A 26431-nucleotide genomic window follows, 5' to 3' on the forward strand; every position below is an offset into this window, starting at 1 on the left:
CACTGAACCACAGACGTTAGAGTTGGTAAGATTAAATTCCTATTTTAAGTCCTTTTTGTATCTCTGCTTTCTCTATGAAAACTCGTTTCCTGAAAATTCTGCCGGGTAACCTGAAAGTTAACTATCAACAACCTGGGAATACAACGCAGAAAGAATTTGCAGCTACGTTCCTCTGCTTATCAGTGAAGTAACAGGTACCCTACTTACTTCTGGAGACCATTCCTCTGGAATCTCTCTCTTTTCTTAAGCTAACTTAACAACACTGACCTCCTAGCCATGGCTTAGACAGAGGAAGAGTCTGGTTATTTAGCTTTCCATAGTAACTAACGTTCACCTGGCAGATAGCGTGGCAGGCAGTTCACCCAGCAAGTTTGCGTTTTGTAACTTTATCACATCCCTTCACTTGAGGTTTTATGGGAAGACCATCCTCTGAGCTAACGGATCGAGCCAAAGTGCTCATAGATGATCTGGATGATTATGGGATTAAAATAGTTCAAAATGTGATTAATTTACTAAAATAGGAAGTTTATTAGTGGCTAGAAAATGAAATGACCTGTAGGTCATGAAACATACTTGATATGTTTGTACCCTTTGTACTTCTGAGATGGATTAAGCTCCTAATCTTTCTCTTGGCATTTTCTATTTTCCAGAGCTTGTGAAAATTGAGGCAGGAATAGGTTTATTACATTTGGTTGGTCTTGGAACCTGGTTTCTGTAATATTAAAAAAAAATTTTTTTTTAGGTTCAGAGCTTAACCAGAATTTTACACTTGATCTTAGCCAAAAGGCCGAGAAGCGATTAACCAGAATTTTAAAATATCATTATTTATTTGTTCTCATACATTTAGTCCCATTACATTGTACTTTAAAGTTTTAAGCAGATTTAAGTTTTACACAGAGATATTTACTTTTTTTAAAAAATGTGTATTTATTTTTGAGAGAGAGAGAGAGAGAGAGCAAGAGAGAGAGGGAGACACAGAATCCGAAGCAGGCTCCAGGCTCTGAGCCGTCAGCACAGAGCCCGACACGGGGCTTGAACCCACGAACCGTGAGATCGTGACCTGAGCGGAAGCCGGACGCTCCACTGGCTGAGTCCCCCAGGCACCCCAAGACAGAGATATTTAGAAATATTTGTAGATCAATGCAGATTTAGGCAGGAGCTCTTACTTTTTTAATAGTGTAAGTGAAAATAAAATAATAGTTTAAAAAAAGAAAACCAAAAGCTAAATACAAAGTGGAAAATACGTCTTAAAACAGACCCATAGAGGGGCGCCTGGGTGGCGCAGTCGGTTAAGCGTCCGACTTCAGCCAGGTCACGATCTCGCGGTCCGTGAGTTCGAGCCCCGCGTCAGGCTCTGGGCTGATGGCTCGGAGCCTGGAGCCTGTTTCCGATTCTGTGTCTCCCTCTCTCTCTGCCCCTCCCCCGTTCATGCTCTGTCTCTCTCTGTCCTAAAAATAAATAAAAAACGTTGAAAAAAAAATTAAAAAAAAAAAACAACAGACCCATAGATGAAAAAGATCTTTTAAGGACTCGCCCAATATAGCTTGGCTCACCTTCAGCCTAGTGTGTGATGTCACTTCTCTGATTCTCTGTCTGTAAAGTGGGGTCAATAATAAATTGTTTCATAAATAAATAAATAATAAAGAATAATAAATAATGAATTCATTTTTATACAACATCTCTTGACTAGCACTTAAATCCAATTTCTTAAATGTACCAGAACTCAGCAGTACGCTGAAAATAGAAGATCGTGTCTACTTATTTTTATAATGTAGCATCAAAAGTAACACAGGTCTCAGTATATTATCTTGAGGTCTTGGACAATGACCGTTAGCGGAAGAATGCCAGCCTGAACACTCTCATGGCCTAAATAGATACTGGCTCGTCACGACTTCCGAACTGTACGTGTTCTATGGATTTCAGGTTGCTTTTAAACCTTTGTCAATAAACTCATGCTGGTTGGGATCTACTATGAATTGTAGTTTGGATGTTACTATACCGCTCATACAACATACAGAGGGGGACTCTTGATGAGATTCATGAAAACTGCAATAATTAACACTGACTAAGAGACTTCGGTGTGTCCCGTGTCACCCTGCGGGCATTTTGTGTGCGCCCTACATTTTGTGCATTTTTATGACAAGAATAACACCGCAGGGCGCCCGTGCTTATCTTCTTGCGATACTGAGCTTCCTCCAGCAACACTATAGTGCACTTACTTTGGACCCCAGCAACCCACTCGCCAGCTTGGCAAGCTACGTAATTCTTTAAGGGCGAAGTCACTCTTGGGAACAGCACCACCAGGAATAAAGCTCTTACTGTCACCTCCGCTGACATTGTGGCTAACGACACGCAGGGCACGTGGGGAGCCTAGCTAGACAGTTCTGAGCGGCCCTGGCCCCCTGATGGTCCCTACGAACACAAAACCAAACCGAAAGGCAACACAACTTGGGTCAAGAGAGCAGCGCCAGAACTTCAAGGTATGAAGGAACAGAATGCCAGAACATGAAGGTGGCATTCGTACACACAGGCTGTTCTGCAAAATCACCACGCTCTAATTTTGGGAAGGAAGACGACAGAACTGTGGAAGAATTCATTCCCCCATGGCACTGGTTCAACACCTCAGGCTTCTCTGCTGAAAAGCCTCCTTATGTCGCTCTACTGGACGAGTACAGTAGAAAAGAAAGCCGAAGACAAAACCCAGCAGGCATGATCGGCTTCTCTTCTCTCCTACAAAAGAAGAAACCCGATGGGTGGAGAGAAAAACTATCTCCACACTGGAAGACGGAGTAATGACAAAAATAAAGAGGCTTTGTCAAATATAACTCACTGTTTTCATTACTTAGCTTTGGCATTTCAGAGACCAAGGCTTTTTGTTACAACACATCGCAGATCATATAAGAAACCAACTTCACCTGTACGCGTGGCACGGAGGACATAGTCTGGTGGCATGTGTTCTGCAGTCAGAAAAACATTTTTGAGAGGCGGGGGGGGGGGAGGGCTAGGGGGCAGTTAAAGAGGAAGCAGCTAATGAGACAAACATTCCTAAAATTTAGAAAACTTGCTACTGAAATTAATTTTAGGTGTCCACATCAAGCGGGACACTTAGAGGCTTTACCGTGGGGGGTTAAGGGGTAGCAGAAAAAGGGAAGGTCAAATGACTCTTCCCCTCTCTATCATTTTAAGTTTGCAAACTCCGTGCTCTGCGTCTGTGGAGTTTTGTAGACGTCATTTGCCTGAGAAAAGATGTGTTATCTGAATGGATACACACCAGGGGAGCTGGACACCCCAGCTTCACCCTGCCCTGCATGGAAATAGCGGACAACAGCGTGGAGGCCTCAGCAGGAGAGCAGAGGAGAGGCTCGCCTCCCAGAGCACGGCAAGGGTTTCACAAACCTCATCTCTGAAATACACGCACTCACCATGATAATTCACCCTCCTCAGAAGAAAGCAGCTCCAAGAGGTGCGCTCTGATTTGACCCCAACAAAAAGGGAATCGCCCCGGATGGGGTCCGTTGGTGACCAAGAGACACCCGCGGGAAACCGGGCGGGGTGACAAGGGAGCAGGACACAGGCCCTGCTGCATAGGTCAGTACCTGCCAGACTCCCGCGCCCTCCAGCCCGCCCTCGGGGAGTTTTGCCTGCGTTCTTCTGTCCCTCCACCCTTGACTGCCCACACCCATCCGTCCCAGACCAGCCCCGCCCGTGCGAACCCGGCACCACCCCTCGGAGCCCAGCCCCGCCCGTCGGAACCCAGCACCCTCCCAACCCAGCCCTGCTCGTTGGAACCCAGCACCCTGCAAACCCAAATGGTCGGAACCCAGCCCCACCCGTTCGAACCTAGCCCCCTCCGAACCCAGCCCCGCCCGTCAGAACCCAGAACCCTGCAAACCCAGCATCCCCGCAGTCCGGCACCCTCCAGCCCAGCACCGTCGGAACCCAGACCCACGCGTTCCAACCCAGCCGCGTCGGAACCCGGCACCCGGCAAACCAGCGCCATCGGCACCCAGCAGCGTCCGAACCCCGCCCCCCCGCCCGCGCCCCGCCCCGCCCGCCCCTCGACCCCCGCCCCGGCCCCGGCCCCGCCCCGCCCCGGCGCGCAGGAGGTGAGGCGGCCCGGCGCGCGGCGGCCTGTCGGCGGCCGGCGCAGCAGCACCTAGCGGAGGCCGCCCGAGGTGCGGCGGCGCGGGCGCGCGGGGGCGGGCACGCGGGCGCGGGGGCGCGCACGGCGGGCAGGGCGGGGCGGGGCGGGGCGCGCGGGCGGCGTGTGCGGGCGCTCGGGCGCACACCGGTCGGCGGGGCTGACGCGGGGCGGGCCGGCTGAGGCGGCCGAGGCGGCCGAGGCGGCCGAGGAGCCCGGGAGCCCGAGGAGGCTGCGGAGCCCGCGGGGCGGCCGGGCGGAGGCGGCCGAGCGCGGGGCGGCCGGGCCCGCGGACCTGTGGGCGCGCGCGGTCCCACCCGGCCCGGCCCCGACCCCCGCGGCGGCGCGGGCCGAGGAGCGCGGCCGGGAGGATGTCGGCGGGCGGCCGCGACGAGGAGCGGCGGAAGCTGGCCGACATCATCCACCACTGGAACGCCAACCGGCTGGACCTGTTCGAGATCAGCCAGCCCACCGAGGTGAGCGTCCTTCCCCTCCCGGGGCCGCCCCTCCCCCTCCGCCGAGCCCCTCAGGCCGCCCCGCTCCCCGAGCCCCGGCGGCGCCGTCCCCCCCCCCCCCCCGCCGCCGACCCCGCCCCCGGGCCCCACTCTGCGCCCCGGGGCCCGGGTGGTGGCGGAGGGGGGGGGAGATCCCCGCGCGGGGCCGGGCGCGGGTGCGGCGGCGTCACCTGTGCCGCGGGGGGCGGGGGGGTCGCGTGCCCCGCGGGGAACCGGGGGCGCGGTCGCGGGCCCGGCCGGGGGTTGGGGGCCGGGGGGGCGGGGCCGGGGGCGGGGTCGGCGGGCAGAACGCGGGGGGCGCGGGCCGGGCTCGGGGGGGGGGGGGGGCCGCGGTTGGGCGGGGGGCGCGGGGGTCGCGCGCCGAGAGGCCCTGCGGCGGGAGGCGGGCGTGACTTTACCGCGTTTCCCCCTGACTGCGGCGCGGGGTCCGCGGCGCTCCGGGCTGTGGGTAACGCGGACCTTTGTCACTCGGGCGAGCATGTGACCGGCGGTGTTTTGCTCCAGTGGGTTTGCAAACTCGGGGGTTGCCAGCCGCGAGAGTAGAGTAAATATCAGGAAAGTTCTAATCGTGCGCATTTGCTGATAACGCGGCCCGGAATTGAACTCCCTTGGAAAGAAAGGCTTTCTCCCATTCGTCGCCGGCCTCCCAGGTTGAAGCCGGAGCGCCCCTCCCCCCGCCGGGCCGGGCCCCGGGGCGGGCGTCCGCGGTGACCCGGCGGGGCGGGGGCGGGGCCGGGCAGGGTCGCTCGGCGGCTCCCGGGCCTCGCCGGGGGGCGCCCAGCCCTGGGCGTGCTCCCGGGAAGAGGAGGAAGTCACACTCGCTCCTGGCCCGGGACAATGGCAGTTGTTTATGGCCGAGCGGCTGGAAGGCTTTCCAGGGTTTTTGCGGGCTGGGTTCGAGTCCCGCTCAGCCGGGACCGGAGGGGTCGTGCGGGTTAGGGTGGACGTGAACGCTTGCGGGCGAGTGCGGATCCCGGGCGTAGCCGTGCGGTGCACCTTGCACCGGGCGCCAGCACTCCGGGGGGACTGTTTTCCCAGCACCTAGTCTTGATTGGCTCCAACAGCCACTTCGGGGTCGGTGTTATTTGCTCCCACACCAGCCTTCAGGCGCCCATCGAGTGGGCAGATGGGAACATTGTCGTGAGCATTCTCTCCTGTCGCCAGACTCCAGTTCGTCCGTTTGAGTAACGTTGACGTTTCCGTGTTCAACCTCTTGGTCTTGTCTGCGGTGGAGGGATTTCTTCCGCCTTGCTGGGCAGAGCCATTCATCTCAGTCCTTACTTGAATATTAATACGCATTGTGAGCTTCGCTTGCCAGTTTCCACACTGGTAAGTTACTCCTGATTCACAGCCCATCCTCCTAAATGATTTTCACTTAGGTCCTAGGAGGCAGACCTGGTAACACGTACTCGTGTTCGTTCGTAGACTTACCAGCACGTCTTCTGAAAGGCGACGGACGGGCAAGAATTTGACTCTTAGTACGATGTTGTCTTTGAGAACAATGGGCTCATTTTTCTTCTCTCTGGTTAAAAAAATTCGGATGTAAAATATTTTCTTGGAACGTGGTTGTTTTGTTTTTCTGTATGAATGAATCTATTTATAATTGTGTTTTTTAGAGATTTCCCAAGTCTGGTTGAGAAAAGGAAGAGTTTTTCAATTTAGTAATAGATATTTCAGTTTACTGTTTGAGATTTTGAATTCAGTTGGCATGTTAAAAAACCTAAACCAGAATCAGATTATAGTTAATTGGTTTCAAAAAATTCCATTTTTAAGCACTCACTTGAAACTTTTTCTCTATTCTCTTAGAGATATTAGTAGTTACTAAAACTGGCCTGTCATTTGGAGAGTGCTTTTTATTTTCCATGGTTACTCTGAGGGTGAAAAGTGCCTCTGTAAGTGTCTTGAAGCAAAGCAAATTTGAAGGACTGTTTTGGATCGTGGTCGTGAATTTCAGTTAGTTTTTTCTCCCCACTTATGCTTGATCTCTTTTTAGAAATGATTCTCCAGAATTATATGGGAGAGCTTTTCATAACAAAGAAAATTGGCTTTTAAAAATGTCTTTGTGTTATTTATATTAGTTTCATTTTCTAGAACCTCGTTCATGCTTAATATTAAGTTTTTTGGGGAATCTTTGCATACTATTAAATTTATTCTGGCCTTGGAAGTTGACTTTCACATTTAACATGTTGTGTTTTTCATTATGATGCAGGTAAACCTTCATGTTAGTGTTTCTCTAAACCAATGTTTCAAGGCTCACGGGTTCCCATTGCTGTATCTAAACTCATGTCTAGAAGTTTGTACCATCTGATGATGAATTGTTACTCTGTTTGGCCATCACAAATCATTTTCCTTAGTTTTCTACAAGAATGTAAGCACGATCTAGGCCTTTGTTATTTTCAATAAATGTTAGGCAAATTTACTCCAGAATTTGACTTTAACAATGCGCGTTAAGCCTCCTTATCTTTAAATATTTGGATAATCTTTCCATGTACGGATAGGAGAGTATAGTTGTGGTTTATTTTCTGTTGTTTGCTTTTCTGAGGAGGAGGGTACAGTGATCAGTATTTGTTATCAAATTGTATAACTATGTTAATCATCTGTGGCTGGTGATTTCGGGCAATCCTGATAATCACTGATATTTCTGTGGCTTCTGTGTTTAGTAAGTTGATAAACTTGGTGTTTGGATTACATTACTTTTTAAGAAAATCTGAGTACGTTCTAAAATCGACCTGGTTAATAAGTTTACTTTTTTCTTTCAGATTCACATTTATGTGTAAAAGGAGAGCTTCCACGCAAAAAGCAGGTCATATCTTACCGCGTATTTTTCAACCCCTTCCTCACTTGGCTCCTAGATTCTTTTGGAATTTTAAAACGAGAGTTGATCTAAACTTAACGTTGATATTTTATCACTAGGAGATTGGTGTTAAGTTGAATTAAGGTCTTGATTCCTGTGGAAAACGATGGCTCCTAATAAGATCTTAAAGCTTTTTGGTCCTGTTCTTTTCTTCATATTGAGGCTTGCTTGCTTTTCGTGATTTCTTGCTACTTGTCCTGGTAGAACACTTCTTGCTAATCTTCACTTCCGCCTTCGCGGGAGAGGGCTTCTCTGCTTCCCCAGAGGTCTCCGTCTGGCTTGTGGCGTTCTCTTGTTTAACTCATCCCAGTCTTGGCGTTCGTTGTAGCCCTTGGTTTGTGTTTCTCTTCCTGATTTCATGAGAGCAAGGGCTTAGGAATTTACTCTTGTGGAAAAGCAGCGGTGAATACGGCGTCCTTTCCGTACACACCTTTACTCCCGACCAGACGTGGGGCATGTGCCTCTTAAAAACTGACTGCAGTGTATTGGTTAGGCTTTTAAAGATTTATCTTTTCACGTGTTTCTCTTTTGCATAAAGGTTACACCTAAATGCAAAAACTATTCTAGGCGGTGGACCCTTTTACTTCGTGAGGTAGTTCTTTTTTTTTTTTTAATTTTTTTTTTCAACGTTTTTTATTTTTATTTTTGGGACAGAGAGAGACAGAGCATGAACGGGGGAGGGTCAGAGAGAGAGGGAGACACAGAATCGGAAACAGGCTCCAGGCTCCGAGCCATCAGCCCAGAGCCTGACGCGGGGCTCGAACTCACGGACCGCGAGATCGTGACCTGGCTGAAGTCGGACGCTTAACCGACTGCGCCACCCAGGCGCCCCCGTGAGGTAGTTCTTAAAGTCAGTTTCTTAAAAATAATTTATTGAGCTCATTGTCTTCTTTTTGCCCCGATGGGAAAAAATAATCTAGAATTTGCACAGACACCCACATGTGCTTTGTTGAAGGTGAATGTGTCATATTTTAATATTCTGGTTAATCTGGGGAAGTAATGCGGTGATTCATGTTACCCAGAGGTGTGCGTAAAAAACAACTTCTGGTTTGTCAGCAGGGGTGGAGTAGGAAGTAGTGATAAGTTGCATAATTTATAGCTCCATCTGTGTTCCAGACTAGTACTTAGGTTGTACCTATGCTGCATCATACCCCTGAACTGTATTTGAGACTGTTTTGAAAACAGCAGTTGGGCTGTTGAACATCGATACTTCAGAAGATCCCTTTTGTTGGTGACTAATACATAATGATACAGGCAGTGGCCGATGATGTGTTTGTAGTATTTATAGGCATCTCTGTCTTTTTTTTTTGACTTGGAACTCAGTGGTGGTTGTAACCTTTTTTTTTTTTTTTTTAACCTTTCTTTCCTGTAATAACTGGTTGAGTTTTAGGTCTGTATGGGTGTGAGCCGGTCAGTCTGAGGTGAAACCCTTGTCTCACATCGTCTCACATCTTAAATTGAAAGCGCATCGAGCCCAGCTTCAATTTGCTCTCCTCTTGCCGATGAAAACTAATTTTAATTTCTGCAGTTTATAGACTTAATGGCAGGTAACTGTTGTAACTGGTCTTTTCTAGAACTGTCAAGTTTTGGTTGTGGTTAATAGCACAGCAGTGGAAGTGGTTCTGCCGTATTCTTGAAAGAGTCGGAGTCACAGACGGTCAGGGCATGTACCAAGTTGGTGGGAAGCGGCAGAAGAGAAGGCTTGGTGTTATGTCGTTAAGGATTTAATCGAGCAGTTGTGTGCAAAACGTTATTACCAGGCATTGGTGATTCTGTTTATAAACAGTTTTACCAGACTTGAGCTTAGGCATGAAGTCAGAAAACGCTAAAAAGTAATCCTAGCAATTATCGTGATGTAAATCTGTTTTCCTTTATTGTAAATGAAATGGATATGAATACTACTCATGGTACATAAAGCTAAACTGATCTCTTGAATAACTGAAAATTATTTTCAGGTTAGGTAAATTCTGTTGATTTTTGTTCAAAAGTTTGCTGTTTCTCTTATTTTCCTGGCCGATTGTAGTTAGGATATGCTCATTCACCTTGAAGAAGCCTAGGAGAGAGCTGAAGAATTGACCTACATGTACACTTGAGTTAGATTCTAAGCAGTTCGGCCACATCTCCCAGACCCATCAGCCAGGTCGGGGTGCACCCCCCGCCTGTTAGCTGCCACTGAGGGCTGGCGGACCTGAGAATCCATCGGTGGGCTTCTAGCTAGGATCCCCGTATGTATGAGTTGATGGCAGGTGTGGGCATGTTGTCAAAGCTGGACCGTCTTTATGCATTACTGTGAATGAGCAGAAGCTTGTCTTAACATTTCCAGTCCTGCCTCGGGGCTAAATCAAGCAGGCCGAGGGCTAGTGAGGGGTTTCGTGAGGGCTTTCCTTTGCCCGTCTCGGTCATCTGGTCGAGGTTTGGTTCTAGCAACAATACAAATGTGAAACTTCACTCAGCATTTTGGCATATGTGATTGACCAAAATTGTGTTATGATTTAACTTAGGAAGTACATGTACTTTTTAAGGTGAAATAGCCCACGTCGAAGATGTTTTCCTGATAGTTGACTCCAGAACGTAAGGATAATTTGAAGTTTCATACTTGCAAGTTTACAGGTGTGTGTCACGAATGAAATTATTTAGAGGAACTGAAATTGAGTAGCTTACTGTGACTGGAAAGTAGCCAAGACTTCTGTACTTTTGTTCAAAAAAAAATTTGGTGTCAAAGAAAATTACATTGCGTGGCCTACAGAAAATGACGTGAACTTCTGTTGCACTTGTTTGCAGGGTCATGTTTTTACGTTCATTTACACACAGCACGCTTTACTGTGGCGTGTGTGTGTGTGTGTGTGTGTGTGTGTGTGAGTGAGTGAGAGTGATGAAAATGCAGTTGCCGTACAACATTATTAGTTTCAGGTATACAACATAGTGACCCAGCATTCATACCCATTTACGGACATTAGGAGGAGATTCCACAATAAATCTGCCTACCACCTGTCACTGTTCAGAGTTGTTACGTGTTATTAACTAAAGTCCCTACGTTGTGCATGATATCTCCAGGTCGTATTTATCTTGTAAATGGAAGTTTGTACCTTTCACTCTCCTTCCCTTCTTTTGTCCCTCCTCCACCCCCTCTCGCCTCTGACAATTATTTTATGTATCTTTGAGTCTATTTCTATTTTTGTTGTCATTGGTGGTGTTTGTTAATGCTTTTCAGACTTCACATAAGTGGAGTCATATGGTATTTTTCTTTCTCTGACTTACTTAGCATAATACTCTCCAGGTCTATCCATGTTGTTGTAAATGGCAAGATTTTATTTTTTTTTAATGGCCGAGTAATAATCCATGGTGTATGTATACCACATCTTTATTCAAATTCATACATTGATGACCACTGAAGTTGCTTCCATATCTGGGCTGTAGTAAATAAGACTACAGTGAACAGAGGGGTGCCTGTATCTTTTTGAATTAGTCTCTTGGTTTTCTTTGGATAAATACCCAGAAGTGGAGTTGCTGGATTGTATGGTGGGTAGTTCTATTTAAAAATTTTTGAGGAACCTCCGTACTGTTTTCCACAGTGGCTGCACCACTTTGCATTCCCACCAACAGTGCACGAGGGGTCCCTCTTCTCCGCATCCTCACCAACAGCTGTTATTTCTTGTCTCTTGGGTAACAGCCACCCTAACAGGTGTGAAGTGTAGCTTCTTGGGGTTTTGCTTTGCGTTTTCCTGATGAGGACTAATGTTGAGCATCTTTTCATGCACGTGTTGGCCTTCTGTATGTCTTCTTTTGAAAAATGTCCATTCACAATTTCTGCCCATTTTTTAAAAATGTTTATTTATTTTGAGAGAGAGAGAGAGAGAGAGAGAGTGCGCGAGTGGGGAGGGGCAGAGAGGAGAGAGAAAATATCTTAATCAGGGTCGGCGCTGGCCGCTGCGCTGGCCACGCAGAGCCCAATATGGGGCTCGAACTCACAGACCCTGATCAGGATCATGACCTGAGCCGAAATCAAGAGTCGGACGCTTAACCGACTGAGCCACCCAGGTGCCCCCAGATAAAAAAAAAAATCTCTGCCTATTTTTTAATTGATTTTTTTCTTTCACTATTGCATTGTGTGAACTCTTTGTTTGGGTATATGTGATATGTGGTTTGCAAGTATTTTCTCCCATTGTGTACATTACCCCCCCCCCCCCCTTTTTTTTGATGGTTTCCTTTGCTCTGCCGAATCTTTTTAATTTGATGTAGTTTTATTCATTTATTTTTGCTTTTGTTGCCCTTGTCTGAAGAAACAAATCCAAACAGATATTGCTCAGACCAGGATCCAAGAATTTACTGCCTGAGTTTTCTTACAGGAGTTTTATAGTCTCCCATCTTACAGATAAGTTTTTATTGATCCATTTTGAGTTTATTTTTGTATATGGTAAAAGAAAGTGGTCCGGTTGGTTTCATTTTTTGGTATGTAGTTGTACGGTTTTCCCAACCCCATTTATTGAAGAGACTGTTTTTTCTGGGTTGTATAATTCTTTTTCCTTTGGTGAAGATTAATTGGCTGTATAAATGTGGGTTTATTTCTGAATTCTCTGTTCTGTTCCATTGGTCTGTGTGTCTGTTTTTGTGCCAGTGCCATACTGTCTTGGCAGCTTCATAGGTAGAGTTTGAAACCAGGGAGCATGATACTGCCAGTCTTGTTCTTCCTTCTCAAGATTGCTTTGACTGTTTGGGGTCTTTGGTGGTTCCATAGAAATTTAAGAATTATTCTAGTTTTGTGAAAAGTACCTTGAGTATTTTGATAGGGATTGCATTGAATCTATAGATTGCTTTGGGTAGTATGGACGTTTTAACCACATTCTTCCCTCAGGTTGGGGACCCTTCCATTGGAAGAATATTCTTCCAACCAGTGGGCATGATAGATCTTTTCATTTGTGTTGTCTTTCGTTTCTTTCATCAGCGTCTGTAGCTATAAGTGTATATAGGTCTTTCTCCTCATCAGCGTCTGTAGGTATAAGTGTATAGGTCTTTCTCCTCCTTGCCTAAATTTATACCTAGGTATTTTATTATTTTTGGTGCAGTTGTGCCTGGGATTGTTTTCTTAATCTCTCTTTTGAAGTCCATTAATGGTGCATAGAAATGCAACAGATGTTTGTATATTTGTGTCCTGCAACTTTACCGAATACATTTATTCCAATAGGATTCAAATAGTATGATGAATAAAAATGGAGAGAGTGCGCGTCCTCGTTTCGTTCCTGATCTTAGAAGAAAAACTTTTAGCTTTTCACAGTTAAGGATATTAGTTGTGGGTATGTTATATGTGGCCTTTATTTTATTGAAGTACGTTTCCTCCATGTTGGGAGTTGCTTTTTAAATGTTGTCGTGGCATTATCGTTAAGAGAGAACCGTATGGAACATACGTGAGTAATAATTCTGCCAGGACAAGAGGAGTAAACTGGAATTGTCTGCGTTAACTCTAGGTGTGAACGAGATGAATTTGCTTAAACTTTTTTCAGTTTCTGATGTTTCAGACTTCCTTAAGTTTATTATTGCTGCTAGTGCCCAGTTGACCTAGGCAGAATGGACAAGACCATTTTTATAGAATATCAGATATTTTCTTTGTGTTTTCTAATTTTTTTAAATATTTATTCATTTTTGAGAGACAGAGACAGAGTGTGAGTGGGGGAGGGGCAGAGAGGGAGAGGGAGACACCTAATCCACAGCAGGCTCCAGGCTCTGAGCTGTCGGCACCGAGCCCGACGCAGGACTCGAACTCCCGGACCACGAGATCACGACCTGAGCTGCAGTCGGATGCTCCACGCCTGAGCCACCCAGGCGCCCCTTTCTTTGTGTTTTTGAAGCCATCCTCCATTTTGGGAGCCAGAAGCACACCGCCAGGGGGCAGAGCGCTGCTGAGTGTAGCTTCTCACCATCCGTGCTGACAAGGGCATGACGGGTAGAAGTCTTGTCTTGCTTTCTAAAATTTCATCTGAGAGTCTTACTGTTTATGTAGTAAAAGACGGTTTGACTCCTAAAACGAAGACCCATGAAAAAATGCTCATTCGTTAGTCTTGTTTGGGTGTTTATTGGTTCGGAGCAGCCCAGCTAGCTTGTTATGTTCAGAATTGTAGCTTATTGTTCTCCGTTGCTTGATTCCGTACATGTTTTGCTAATAGAAGATTAGATTTTTGCTTTTTCCAAATGTAAACTGTTGTTCCTTGTGAGAATGTACTTTCTCTTTACTCTTGTTTGCTATGAGTGGTGCTTTCCATGGTGACCTACTTACTATTCTTTTCATTTCCTGATTTTTATGAGAGAACCAGTAAAATTTGTCTTGTAATTTCTTTTTGTGCCCTGTTATCAGTCACGGTTTTGGTGCTGAGACTTCAGATTGTCCATTTTTCCCGTTGCTTTGAATCTGGTTCCATATGTTGAGAAAACGAGGTGGGAGCAAAAATGCAAATACTGTTGGATACAGTCAAATATTTAAAAACCATTGTATTCTTAAACCGTGTGACTTCTGTGTACGTGTTTGCTATAAAGCCTGTGCACGGGGAAGATGTCTTTCAAACATGTTGTTTTTATGTATTATCTGATGACTTTCTGAGTGCAGCCGACTTCTAGACCAGTGCTTGTAACCAGTACCGTGATTTTACGTGAGCTTTCTAATGAGTTTTTAGGCTACATGACATTTTCACTTTAATGAATTTTTGTATTGGCAAAAACTTTGGGGTGATTGTTTTTAAGAGACATGGGTGATAAGAGAACCAGTTACGTGAAGGTTTTTGGTTTGAGCCTAAGTATTTCAATTTCTGCTGCTAATTCTTCTTTGCAAGATCCTTTGAAAATATTTTTTATGTGCTATTATATTAGAGTTTGTCTGTCTTGTTCTTTGAATGCATCTTTTACCCACGCATGGTTTTGTTGTCGCGCATTGACCGTTTAGGAAATACTGGTTCGCTGACTTAGGTGGATTTTCTGAATGTTGACACATTTCTTGAAACAGTATCAAAATATCACATTTGTTAATACTACTGTGGATCAGAAAAATGTCAACTTCCTACCAAAGCTCAGATTTTATAGTTGGCAGCCCTTGAAAGGCCAGGCCTGCTCGTCCACGTGTGAGGAAGTGCTTGCCAGACGCGCAGGCCCCTGTAGATGCGGCTCATCGGTCACCGTTGCACGTGAAAGCGTGAGCCCGTGGAAAAATGGGCTCGGTCTGCTCACGACTTGGGCAGGTCCCAGGTGCTCTTTCTTGAGAGCTCCATGACACTTGGGGTGTGGCCCACGGAGAGTTTTTCCTGGCGTGGGGCACAGGTTATTGAACCAACGTGTGCTCGGGAGTCAGATGTTCATAAAAGTAGTCATTTTTTTCTGTTTTATCAAAGACACTCGTCAGTGAAACCGCACCCCCATTTTTGAAGTGTGAATTCATAGCCATGATAAATTCATTGACTTAGTACAGTTCGATGCTGCTGCCTTGATTTGTGCTAAGGGGCCATCAGTCTGACCCGTCATTGCTTTGAGCATTAGCGCAGGTGCCGACACAATGATGGCGGCTGATGCTAAATACGGGATTCATGTGAACACGTTTTGACTCTGTGGTTGACTGGAAGGGATCTGAGGGAAGCCCGGGGACTCCTAGACTGTGGTTTGTGAGCTCTGCCCTACAATACTTAGTCTTAGGGATTTTGGTTTGTATTTGAATTTTGGTTTGTATTTGAAGGTCGATGTTAAAGCCTTCACGGTAAACATTCATGGTATTTTCCAACTATGGCTCTAAAATTAACATACGTCTCATTTAAAATGTGAATGTCGCTCAGTATGATGGAAGGGTGGATTTCCACATGTATTTTTTTTTGCAGTTCTTGTATATCTGATTGTTTTCTGTGTGAGTACCTATTTTAAGTTTTACTTGTCAGTAATAAGATGCCAGAATTTATGTTTTTGTTATTGAAAATACCATCGCATGACTGAGCTACAGGCCACTCCCACCCACAGGTCAGTTCCCGGTTCAGAGAACAGCGCGGGCTAACGTATTCCAAGTTTTAGGGTGGGCGGATGGGTTGCTCAGTGTGGGCTTATGTCTTCTGGCACTTGTGTGTCCTTTCTTTCTCTCCTTCCCACATTCAAAGTCTGAATCATGCCAACCATTGACTCGGTAAGGATGTTTCTTTACTACTGTTTTCCCTTAGTTTTAGTGTATTTCCTGAGATACAGATAAGCGTACAAGCACAGAGAGATAGTAATCATATTCTAAAACCTGCCACGCACAATACGGAATTTTCAGACTTCAAAGTAATATGTAAGTATATGACTTTTAAAAAATGCGTGTGGTAAAAACAATATTAGAATATTGAATTTATGTTTAAGATTACCAACACTGAAGATTAATTTATTTACTCGGTGGCAACTCGTTTTGCAACAGATATATTGTGTTATTAACATACTGCTAGGTGTAAATTCACTTTGATTTTTTGGTGACCATTTCCTTTTTATAAAAAGCATGACTAAATTATTTTGATTATAATTATTTTTGACCACTTAATGAAATGTATTTATTAGTATACATATTGTTTTAATTTATCAGGGTAATAAAATACAGATAAGAAATCCTATTTGCTGAATAAGTGAATTTGTAAATAATTCCTTTGTCGATCAACTAAGCTTCTGCTTATTCAAGATGTGGAGCTTGCCAGGGGTACCATGGACAGTGTTTTTACAGTTAACGTTTAGGACCTCAACTATTTAAAAATGTGTTTTTAATTCAAGTTTGGCAAAGGTGGCCTTGTTGAGTTCTTGGTATAGTTAATGTGTTTTTGTACTAAATTTGCTGATTTCAGTTTTTAAAAATTATTTTCTTATTACCTTCAGAAAATTGTTATCTTGGGAATATCAAGGACAGTAAAATTAAGACCAGCCAATCTGGGAAAGCATTAGAAAACATTCGTGATGTTTTTTTGTGGTTTATTTTTGAAGTATATTCTTGAAAACATAGTTTTAGAAGTAGTTTATGCATTTACTTCACTGTAGTAAGATTATGTGTTTAAAAATACTTGTTTTTTTATGAGAGTGGTATGCGTGTTTTAGAATATTTGGAAAATGCTTGAAGTGTGCGTGTATGTTTGTTTATCTGTGTTTATTAATTATTTGCATTTTTAGTACTGAATCATATTTCTTAACCAGCCATTTGGCTGTCAGGAATACAGTTTTTGAAAGCTACCTAGGTTATTCTGATAACTGTTAATACTTAACATTTTGTAGGGGTGACTGGGGCGCTCGATTGGTTAAGCATCCAACTGTTGCTGTCTGCTCAGGTCATGATCTCACGGTTCATGGGATCGATCCCCATGTCAGACTCTGCACTGATGGCAGAGCCTGTTTGGGATTCTCTCTCTCTTTCTCTCTCTCCCTGTCTCTCTCTCTCTCTCTCTCTCTCTCTCTCTCTCTCTCTTTCTCTCTCTCCCTGTCTCTCTCTCTCTCTCTCTCTCTCTCTCTCTCTCTTTCTCTCTCTCCCTTTCCCTCTCTCTCTCAAAATGCTTAGTGGATCTACAGAGGAATTGGTTACAAATTCAGTTGTTCAGCAAATAAGACTTCTTGTGTATTTTATTAAAAAATATGTTTACTAATAAGTGCTTTGCATGTATTATATTCAGTTCTTAGAGCAATCCTGTGAGGTAGGTGCTTTTCCTGTTCTTGTTTTTGGATGAAGAGACCAAGGCACAGGGAGATGAGATCACTTGCTCAAGGGTATGCAGCTAGGGAGCCGAGGAGCAGTGCTTTGAACCCTGGTATTTTGAACCCTCTCCTAAGTACTGTGTTTGTAGAAATCAAAAATTTAACATTACTGCAATGAAAGCAGTGTTTGGGAGTTTTATAGGAAAATAATTTATAAATAGGATAATTGAGGGGCGCCTGGCTGGCTCATTCGGTAGAGCTTGTGGCTCTTGATCTTGGGGTTGTGCGCTTGAGCCCCACATTGAGTGTAGAGATTACCTAAAAATCAAATATTAAAGAAAATAATAAAAATAGGATAAATCAGAGTTTGGCTTTTCGGAAAAAAGCACAAGTGTGGTATGAGGAACCCCTTTCTCTTTTATTTGTTATGCGTTATGTGCATTTATATATGTGTTTTTATATATTGCATACTTGAGCGTATTGACTTTCTACAGCTCTGTCACTTTGTCTTCGAGACGGTAGCCAGCGTGGCGCAAGACGTGTTTGACTGGGAGACGAACCTTGGGTCTTGCCAGGCAGCCAGCAGTCTGAGTGTGAGTGAAGGGTGTGAGGGAGTTTTGATGGCTTCGCTGACGGCTCTCCTAAGCCGGAGAGAAATACAGGCGAGGCCTCCCCAGGGTTCTGGCACTGCTGTGTTCGGACCCTTTTCTGACCGCGGGGCTGTGGTTTTGAGTTTGCACTTCGTCCCTTTCTCTCTCGATGCGCTTTCCTCTCGGTGCTGTCCGTGTTCCTCGGGTTTGCCTTGGTGTTGCCTCGGCCCTTTCCTGGTCGGGCTTCAGGGTAAAGCCACAAAGGAACCTTGTCTGTGGTCGTCACTGTTGGGGCTCAGTGAATCTGATTTCATAAAGGTTTGTTTACGTATTAACTAGTAGTTTTCCCCCAGGTAATGTTTGAATTTCAGCGGTTTTCTAGGGATCGTTCCTTGATGGTTCTAACCGTTCTAACTAACATCTACTGAGCAAGTATTTGCCATTCTCATACCAGAAGGGGGAGTTTCAGATACGGTAGCAGGTGCAGTAGGGACGATGCAGCGGCCTTCGTACACGGACACATTCACGTCTCTGGTCACAAGCCTGTGTTTTCTCACGCGGAGGAAGTTCGGATGGAAAGTGAAGTATGCTTTTATGACTCAAGGATTCTGAATAACTGATTGTAAGTTATATAATTTACGCACATACATTATACACGTATGTGTAATTGACACATGTTAGCGTGTAATTTTGTAACAGCAAACTAGGCGTTGTCTCTAGACAAGCGTTGTAGGAGGATTAGACGCTTGCCCCTTCGGGTTTTCCCTGTCTTGTGTTCCAGCATAAATGTAATTTAACTGAACAAAGTTATTAGTTTTATAATCAAGTGGCAACGAAACCACCAAATGCCACTTGTTTTGGTTTGCGCGGCTTCTGAACAGGTTTCAAGTGCTTCAGAGATGTTTTCATTTTATTTTATTTTTTGAAGTTTATTTAGTTATTTTGAGAGGGGGACAAAGGGCACCTGTGTGGCGTGTGCAGGGGAGGGGCAGAGGGGGCGGGAGAGAGAGAATCCCAAGCAGGCTCTGTGTTGTCAGTGCAGAGCCTGACGGGGGCTTGAATCCACGAACCGTGAGATCATGACCTGCGCCAAAATCAAGAGTTGGACATTTAATTGACTGAGCCACCCAGGCGCCCCAGGAATGTTTACATTTTATTAGTGTAATGACATTGTTAGACATTTTATCTTTAGTACGTAATTATAAATGCATGTAATTGCTATCACTAGCTTGATTGCTGAGAACCATTGCACATTTTACGTTAAATAGTAACAAAATTGTTTGCTTCTATGAACTTCTGACTGAGCAAAAATTTTGGAAATAGTTATACACCTATATCACTGGCCAAATGACATGAAAAATTGCTTTTGTGGTGTGTTTTTGGTTTTTGACTTTGCTTTTTTTTTTTTTAAGAGGGGCAGAGGAAGGAAGGGAGGGAGGAAGGGAGAGAGAGAGAGAGAGAGAGACAGAGAGAGAGAGAGAGGGAGGGACGGAGGGAGAGAGTCCTAAGCAGAGGAGTCCGACGCTGGGCTTGATCCCACAACCCTGGGATCATGACCTGAACCAAAATCAAGAGTCTGAGGCCTAACCAACCAGCTGAGCCACCCAGGTGCCACTGTTTTCATTTGTCTTTTTAGTGTGGCTTAGCCTTATGATGGACATTTAGACATTTCTTTTGGATTTATCTTAGGCTAATACGGCACTTACTCAGATCAATAGTTATGGAGGGCCTGCTGGGTTTTGGCCTGGGCAGAGACTGGACCTACAGACGTGAGATGATGAAGTGGTCTGAGGTCTAAGGAGTTGTGGTGCCATAGCAGAGCCAACAGTCTGGGCCCGAGATTGAATCCTGGCTTTTCCACTCAGTAAACGTGTTCCTCTCTGCCTCTGTTTCCAAGGTCACTCACGTAGGAGTTACCTTCTGTGGGCCAGTCACTGTAAGTGCCGAGCACGTAGAACTTCGTGGACGCACGGTTCTTTTCTCAGATAGCTCCTGTTCTAGTATGGAAGATGGCTTGAAAAAAAAATGGCAGTAACAGGGTAGGTGCTCTGTTTGGATGGTGGGACCAAGGACATCGTTATAGACCGTCGAGATGAGCCTTTAGATGATAAAGACTTTCCTGGGATTTTCCATGTGGGTAAGGGGGAGAGCATTATTCATTCAGCAAATACGTATCATCTGGTACCTATTGTAAGTGCAAGAGGCTTACTTGTCAGGAGAACCTTTTCTGCAGGGGCGAGGAGAGTGCACAACCAAACAGAGAGTAACAAGCTCTGGTCTGTAAGGCCAGAGTAACTGCTTTCCTAGATTCCTCATTAGCAGAGTTTAACTGAACCCATTTTAGGAAATGCTTATTCTGAATTCGGAAGAATTTGTAGGAAACAGACGGAGAAAAAAGGTAGCACACTTATTTTAAAATAATTCAGTCTGAAAAAACCACTCATTCTGGTTGAATTCGCATGCATGCCTGTGCGCGTCTAAGCACGCCTGTGGCCTGCAGATCGCCTTGTTCCTCCGCACTCACTGCTCTGTCCTGAAGGAGGCTTCCAGGTCATGCTTGTGTTCTCGGCCTCGGCTTGACCGCGCGGCTGGCTTTGGCTAGTGACACAAGCCACTCTGAGCCCACGCTTTAAGTCCCACGTCCCAGGCTGGGGCTAATTCTTTGAACTTTGGTACCGGAATGAAGACTACTGCAACAGCCCGGCCACCCACACACTGATATGTTATGCCGGAGAAGTGAGACTTTGTTGCTGTAAGCCAAGCCGCTGAGATGGCGTGTTCGTTTGTTTTCCCGGCATAACGTGGTGACTGGACTATCGTGCGTGTTTGTGTGTGTGTGTGTCCTTGTGTGTCTGGGGGCCACTTTCTTACATGCCTTGTTAGCCAAGTTAGGAAGGTTCCCCATGAAACAGTATGATGAAGTCTGCCGTTCGGCAAGACCTCCCTGGTAGCAGTCTGTGGAGTGCAGGGAGGGCAGGCTTGGAGGCAGGAGACCTGCAGGTTATCCGGCCCTTGTTTTTTGCGAGATAAAGCCCGAACTAAGGCTGCAGCACAGCTCACGTGGAAGGAGGGAATGAGAGTGCAGGGAGAAATGCCGGGATTTGGAGGGTGATGAGGAGATTGAGCGAAAAGAAAGTCCAGGCTAATCCCAGGTCCGAACTTGGCTACCTACACGGGTGGCAGTACCCTTAACCAGAATTAAAAAAAAAAAAAAAATTACACGTGGTAGATTAGATCTGGGCGGGAAAGAAGAAGTTGTCTTTGAGAGCGTTTGAATTTGAGGTACTTGTGAGTTTCCAGGTAGAAGTTTCCTGCCTGGACCCCTACAGAGCTGTGGCTGCAGGGGATGAGGGCACCGGTGGTGGTGGGTGGGATGGAGGGAGCCCCGGCAAGAGATGATACTGTTGAAGATGGTCGTGTTAAATGGAGAGCGGCGGTGGCGGAGGGAGGTGGTGAAGCGCAGGGAAGAACGTTCCTGGAAGGCTGCTACTCCAGAGAAGTGTGGCCCCCGGAGGGGGAGAAGGGCCCCAGAGAGAGCACTAGCTGCTGAGCCTTGTCCTCTGCGACCTGACGCCTCCCTCCCGGCTCAGTCCAGCCCTGCCATTCTGGGTTTGCAGCCTGAATGCCCTACTGAACTGCTTTTCTTGAGATAGCCCTGATTTCCTAATTGCCAGAATCCGTTGGCCATTGTAGGGCCACAAAAAGGCTTCGTCGTCTTCTTTGTGATGGTGTTAGTCTATTTCTGTTCTTTTCTGATCTCCCTCCGTTGACTCCGTTTTGCTCATGTCTCTTGGCAGTGTAAGTATTTTAATATTGGAGCCCGTCCTCTACTTGTAACGTTTTCAAGTCAGAAAGGCCCGTATTTAAGTATGGCACCATTTTGAGACCAAGGGGGCAAAGTGATACTGACTAGCTGCGTTTTATCGACTTCGAGCTGTGCACACTCATTTCCACACTAAACACTTTCGCTGGTGTTCCTGGGTCACAGGATCCTCTGCAGGAGGGAATTAATGGAGGGCTGATTTCCTGGTAGCTGCTTCCCACACGTTCTCTTCTCCTTTCCCTTTTCCAGGAGGGGATTGTACATGCTCGGTCTCCTCTTACTGTGTTGATGTGTGATGGCTGTCATCACAGGATCTGGAGTGTGGGTTTTCTAGACCAGGCAGTCAAGGGGATGGCTTGCCTGTGCCAAAGTCTAGCGTTGCTTTCGAGTTTTAGGCTGGCGGTCAGTGAAAATTCCTCAGGAAGTGCTGACTCAGGCTGGTTTTCAGTCCTCCGCTTTGGTCATCTTTGGGAATGTTTTCACACACACAAACATTGCACATCTACCATTATCTATAAATAAAAGTCTAAAAAACAAAGTAAAAACTGTGTTTGATTTTGCTGGCCAATCTTGGGAACTGGGGAAATGGAATAGATAATGAATAGCAGCACAGGAGCAGAAAGGGAAATCAACGGAATTCTGGGGAATCCAGTAGCAGTCAGTGCACTTGGGAAGCTGGCTTGGAGCTCAGATTTGTCCAACAGCTCCAGCGTTCTCTCAGACACGTCTGAAAGAAAATATCAGCCCCCCCTTCATAACCTTTTGATGGCTATTTTTGCTTCCAGTCCATTCTGTGCTCAGATGTCCAAATAGTTTTCCCCAAACCCCTGCACCTCTGGGGTTCCAGGTTGCCGAAGTGGTGTCGTAGCAGTTTCTGACCTCTCCTCCCTACTGATCTGGGAGGACGCACTTGCTATGGGGCAATCTACATAAAGCCAAGGACGTGATGAATTTACGCTAGGAATTCGGTAATGAGTGTGAGAGAGCCATTTTACTCCCAAGGTTGAAGAATGAGTCATTAACACCAGAGAACGTTGTCAAGCACTTGGGCTCTTGGGAAACAGTGAGGGACAGATGTGTACTCTGCTGTCAGCTTACATTGTCTAACTTTAAGCACGAACGTGAAATTCTAGAACATGTTCATTGCTCTTTACCCTAAGGGTCTTCCACCTAAGGTGGACTTCACCAGACCCCCTCCTGGCCGGGTCACCACTGGCCTTCATGCTGCCAAGCCGAGTCATGGTTGCATAAGCCGCTGAGACACTGACACGTCGTCCGTGAGCTCTTTCCTTCGCTCGGCCCCCAGGTCTGGCCTGCTTCGCTTTGCTGAGTGATGGAGACGCCAGGGTTTGACCCAGGTGCCTCCTCTCTTCTCCACACTTAGCTTGCTCGGTGAAATTTTCCCTTCTCAGGATTTTGAGTGCTGAATGGCCCACGCTCATATCCCTAGGGTTAGGCATCGCCCTGAACTTAACCATGCCCAAAACTGAACTCGGATTCCCCGCTGGCCCACTCACATCTGCTCTTAGAGCCTTCCCCAGCTTTGTAAGCATCCAGCAAGTCCATTTATCTGTTGTTATGCCCACGACCTGGCAGTCATTCTTGATTCCTTTCTTTCTCTCAGACCTCATATTGAATCTGTCCGCGAATTCCGGCAGCTCTCCTTTCAGAACATTTTCATAATCTAACCGCTTCTTGAAGCCTCTGCTTGTCGCTGCTGGCCCAGCCAGCCCCAAGCTGTCCTCCTCTCTCTAGACTCTTCCAGTGCCCTTTTACCTACTCTGTTTTCTTCTTCTTTTCCCTATCTGCCTTTGCCCTCTTGCAGTCTGTTTTCCTATACGGAGATACACTTCTAAACCTTAAGTAACGTAACTTTTCTGCTCAGACTCTCAAGTGACTTTTGCATTACTCGAAGTGTACCTTGACCAACAGAGCCCAGTATGATGCCGTTTCCCCCTTCTCATTCTGCCCTAGCCATTGTGGTCTTGTTATTTCTTAGACATGCCAGCTGGGCTGCTGTCTTGGGGGGTCTGTGCTTGTTCCCTCTCCCCGGAGTGCTCTTTGCCTAGGGTCAGGGCTTGATCAAGTGTCCCCTCTTCGTTACATCCCCCAGGGGCTTGGGGTCCCTGTGCCCTGTGTGGTTCTTATGTGCCGCCTTCTGGCTAATGTTACCGTGTGTTCGCTCCCTCTGGATTCTGACTTCCTGACGACAGGGACTACTTTAGTTTGCTCCTCATTCTTTCCCCCTTGCCTGGAATTCAGAAGAGGAGAAGGGGATGATGATGACAACGATAACTTAACTGGAAATAAGAATGTTCTATTTCATAGGCTCAATTTCTTCTGAGTCTTCAAGTTTTCGTTTCTTTAAAAAAAATTTACTCTAAGTTGTTATTCCCACATTACTGAATGTCTACATTTACTTATTTATTAAATGGGTAGTTTTTACATTTTAGATGCAGTTCAAAAGCCTGACTATGAAATGAGCTTTATCTTTGAACCGATTCGTGTCCCAGCTTTGGAAATTCTGAACCGTGGTGTTGATTTTTGTTTTTTCCTCCCTTGTGGACAATTGTCTCCCTTCCCCTTCCTTCCATTCCTTGAGATTTATTACTGGAAAAATGTGGAGAACCTTTGTCCTAAAGAACTCCGACTGGTTCCAAGTAGACCCGTGGTTCCACTACGGCTGCCTCTGGGGACAGCTCTTTTATTGTGGTAACAGCACCTTGGGAAACACGGGCTTCTCCCTGGGCAGCAAGTTTTCCGAGTGCCTCCTTGAGTTGGGGACGTATACTCGCCTCACAGTGACCTTGGTGCTACAGCCAGCCAGTCTGTTATTTCATTTAATTCCCAGATCAGCAGGGACATTCTGTCATTTTTCTTTCAGTTGAATTGAGGCTCAGACATTTTAAGGACCTAATCGTTAGAGACACAGCCAAAGGGCTTCTCTGCCTTTCCTTCTTACTTTCTGCCTTTCCAGAGGTGAGTACTAACTTGAAGCTGTGGATGATAATTCATTTATGTGAACTGTTCTGTAGTATTCCACTGTCCATATGAGCCATGGTTTACTTATCTCTACTCCTGCCTAGAGATGATCAGGTTATTTATATTTTTCTGTTGTTATAAATGTAGATTTAATAAACACCCTTGTCCATGTTTCCTTCTGCGCTAATGAACATTTTTAGCATGGATGCCTACTCATTTCTTGGTCATAGGCTGTGCAGAAATTCTAATTTACCAGGCCTGGCAAATTGATCTATGAGATGGTTATATCAATTTACATTCCAAACTTTAGAATTTCCTACATTTGCAGTATATTCAAGATTTTTTTTTTTTTTTTTTTTACAACCTGGAATATATGAAATAATTATTGCTTATAGTAGGCTGATTTCAGTGAACGGGTGTGTTTTCTTATGTTTATGGTCATTCTGATTTTCTCTTTGAATTGCCTCTTCATATATTTTATTTTTTTTTCCAGTGAGCTATTTGTCTTTTTCATGTTGACTTACAGAAATTCTTTGAAAAATTTGAATCCTAATTTTTCATAATTTATATATTTTAGAAATACGTTTATGATTTCTCATATTTTACAGTGTCTTCTGCACATAGATATACAAATTTTTGAAATGTAGTTGGGTTATCTTTTTTTAAGTTTTATACTTTTTCTTGTTTGATGCCTATATCCATCCCATGTTTTATTCTGAAAATTTTACAGTTTGGCTTTTTACGTTTAGAGATTTAGTCTGCTGGAATCTCTTTGGGGTGTGGTGGCACACCTCTCCTTCCTGCAGGTGGCTGGTGCCCCCCACTGGGTCATTCAGGAGTTCACCCCCCTACACCTGCTTTTCTGGCCTGCCTGCTTGGATTTTTCTTTTTTATAAACTCGGCAGTCTATTTAAGAGGAAGTGTGTTTTGCATTATTCATCGTATAATGTCACGGTTCCTGAATGTTTAGTCTCCCATATTGCTAGAACTGGGAACTGCACAGGCTAATTTTTATACAGTAGGGTAAGAGGCAGTGTTGCTTCCTGGTTAAACAGGTACGGGCTCTTGTTTCAAAATTGCCTAAGTAGAAATCCCCGCCACTAGTGTTAGCTGCCATCATGGTCAGGCGACTTGGTCTAGGACTCAGGTCTTCATTTGCAAGACAGGAAGGTAATAGTACCGGCCTCATAGAATCGAGGTCGCCAGGGCGTGAAGAGCCGTTGGCCCCGTGTTTGGGGCAAGGTCTGCACTTCCATTCAGGACGAATGAAAAGTCTTAGGATGAATACCTAGAGATGTTAAATGCTCTTTACGTTCGTACTGTATTATCATCGTTACTACTTGAGTTTTGTTTTTTTCCCCTTTTTTGTTTGCTGTAGCGGAACATCCTCCTTGTTCATCTCAGGACAGAAATTTAGATCCACCTGCTAATCTTTGTTTGTATCAGTTGGTGTTATTTGTAGGAGAGAGGTTTCCGATGACGCGCTTAGGTTTGATACTGTATGTTTTAGGTTCACTCTGCGTTGCGTGTCTTAAATTGCAAAAAAATTTCTTATTTGTCGCTCTTTCTTACCGTGGGTGCAGTGACATCTGGACACAGTAGCATCGTCTTCAAAAATCTTCTTAAGATTCTTCTTGAGATTTTGTGAAAAGTGTAACTTCATAGAAACACAGTCAGTGATTTTTAGGTTTTTATTTCATGGAACCTAACACCATATTTTTTTTTTTTTATCTTTTGTTTTTGAGTTCATGCTTATGACATTCCATTAATTACCTCAGGAATTTATTCCAGAATGTCCTTTTTATAATCCCTGTATGTATGTGTGTGTTAGCCTGGGGTGTATGTTAAACAGGGTGGCCGGACGAG

The 26431-nt window shown here is 45.4% G+C and overlaps 1 protein-coding gene and 1 pseudogene across 10 annotated transcripts in view; one reads left to right on the forward strand and one right to left on the reverse strand.

The window, feature by feature from the left end:
* Positions 1–686: 686 nt before the first annotated feature.
* Positions 687–799, reverse strand: LOC131515642 (U2 spliceosomal RNA; annotated as a pseudogene).
* A 3467-nt stretch (positions 800–4266) lies between these two features.
* AFDN (afadin, adherens junction formation factor) overlaps positions 4267–26431 on the forward strand; it is a 140228-nt gene continuing 118063 nt past the window's right edge. For 5 of the 10 annotated variants that reach the window (XM_058735910.1, XM_058735912.1, XM_058735921.1 and 2 more), the window contains exon 1: positions 4268–4617. In XM_058735910.1, coding sequence (XP_058591893.1) covers positions 4513–4617 — 105 coding nt within the window. In that variant the 5' untranslated portion in view covers positions 4268–4512. Of the gene's footprint in view, positions 4618–26431 lie in introns of all 10 variants that reach the window. The other 5 variants (XM_058735919.1, XM_058735920.1, XM_058735917.1 and 2 more) reach the window with 3 other exon arrangements.

The sequence above is a fragment of the Neofelis nebulosa genome, chromosome 6 (genome assembly GCF_028018385.1).
Source record: "Neofelis nebulosa isolate mNeoNeb1 chromosome 6, mNeoNeb1.pri, whole genome shotgun sequence".
NCBI lineage: Eukaryota > Metazoa > Chordata > Mammalia > Carnivora > Felidae > Neofelis > Neofelis nebulosa.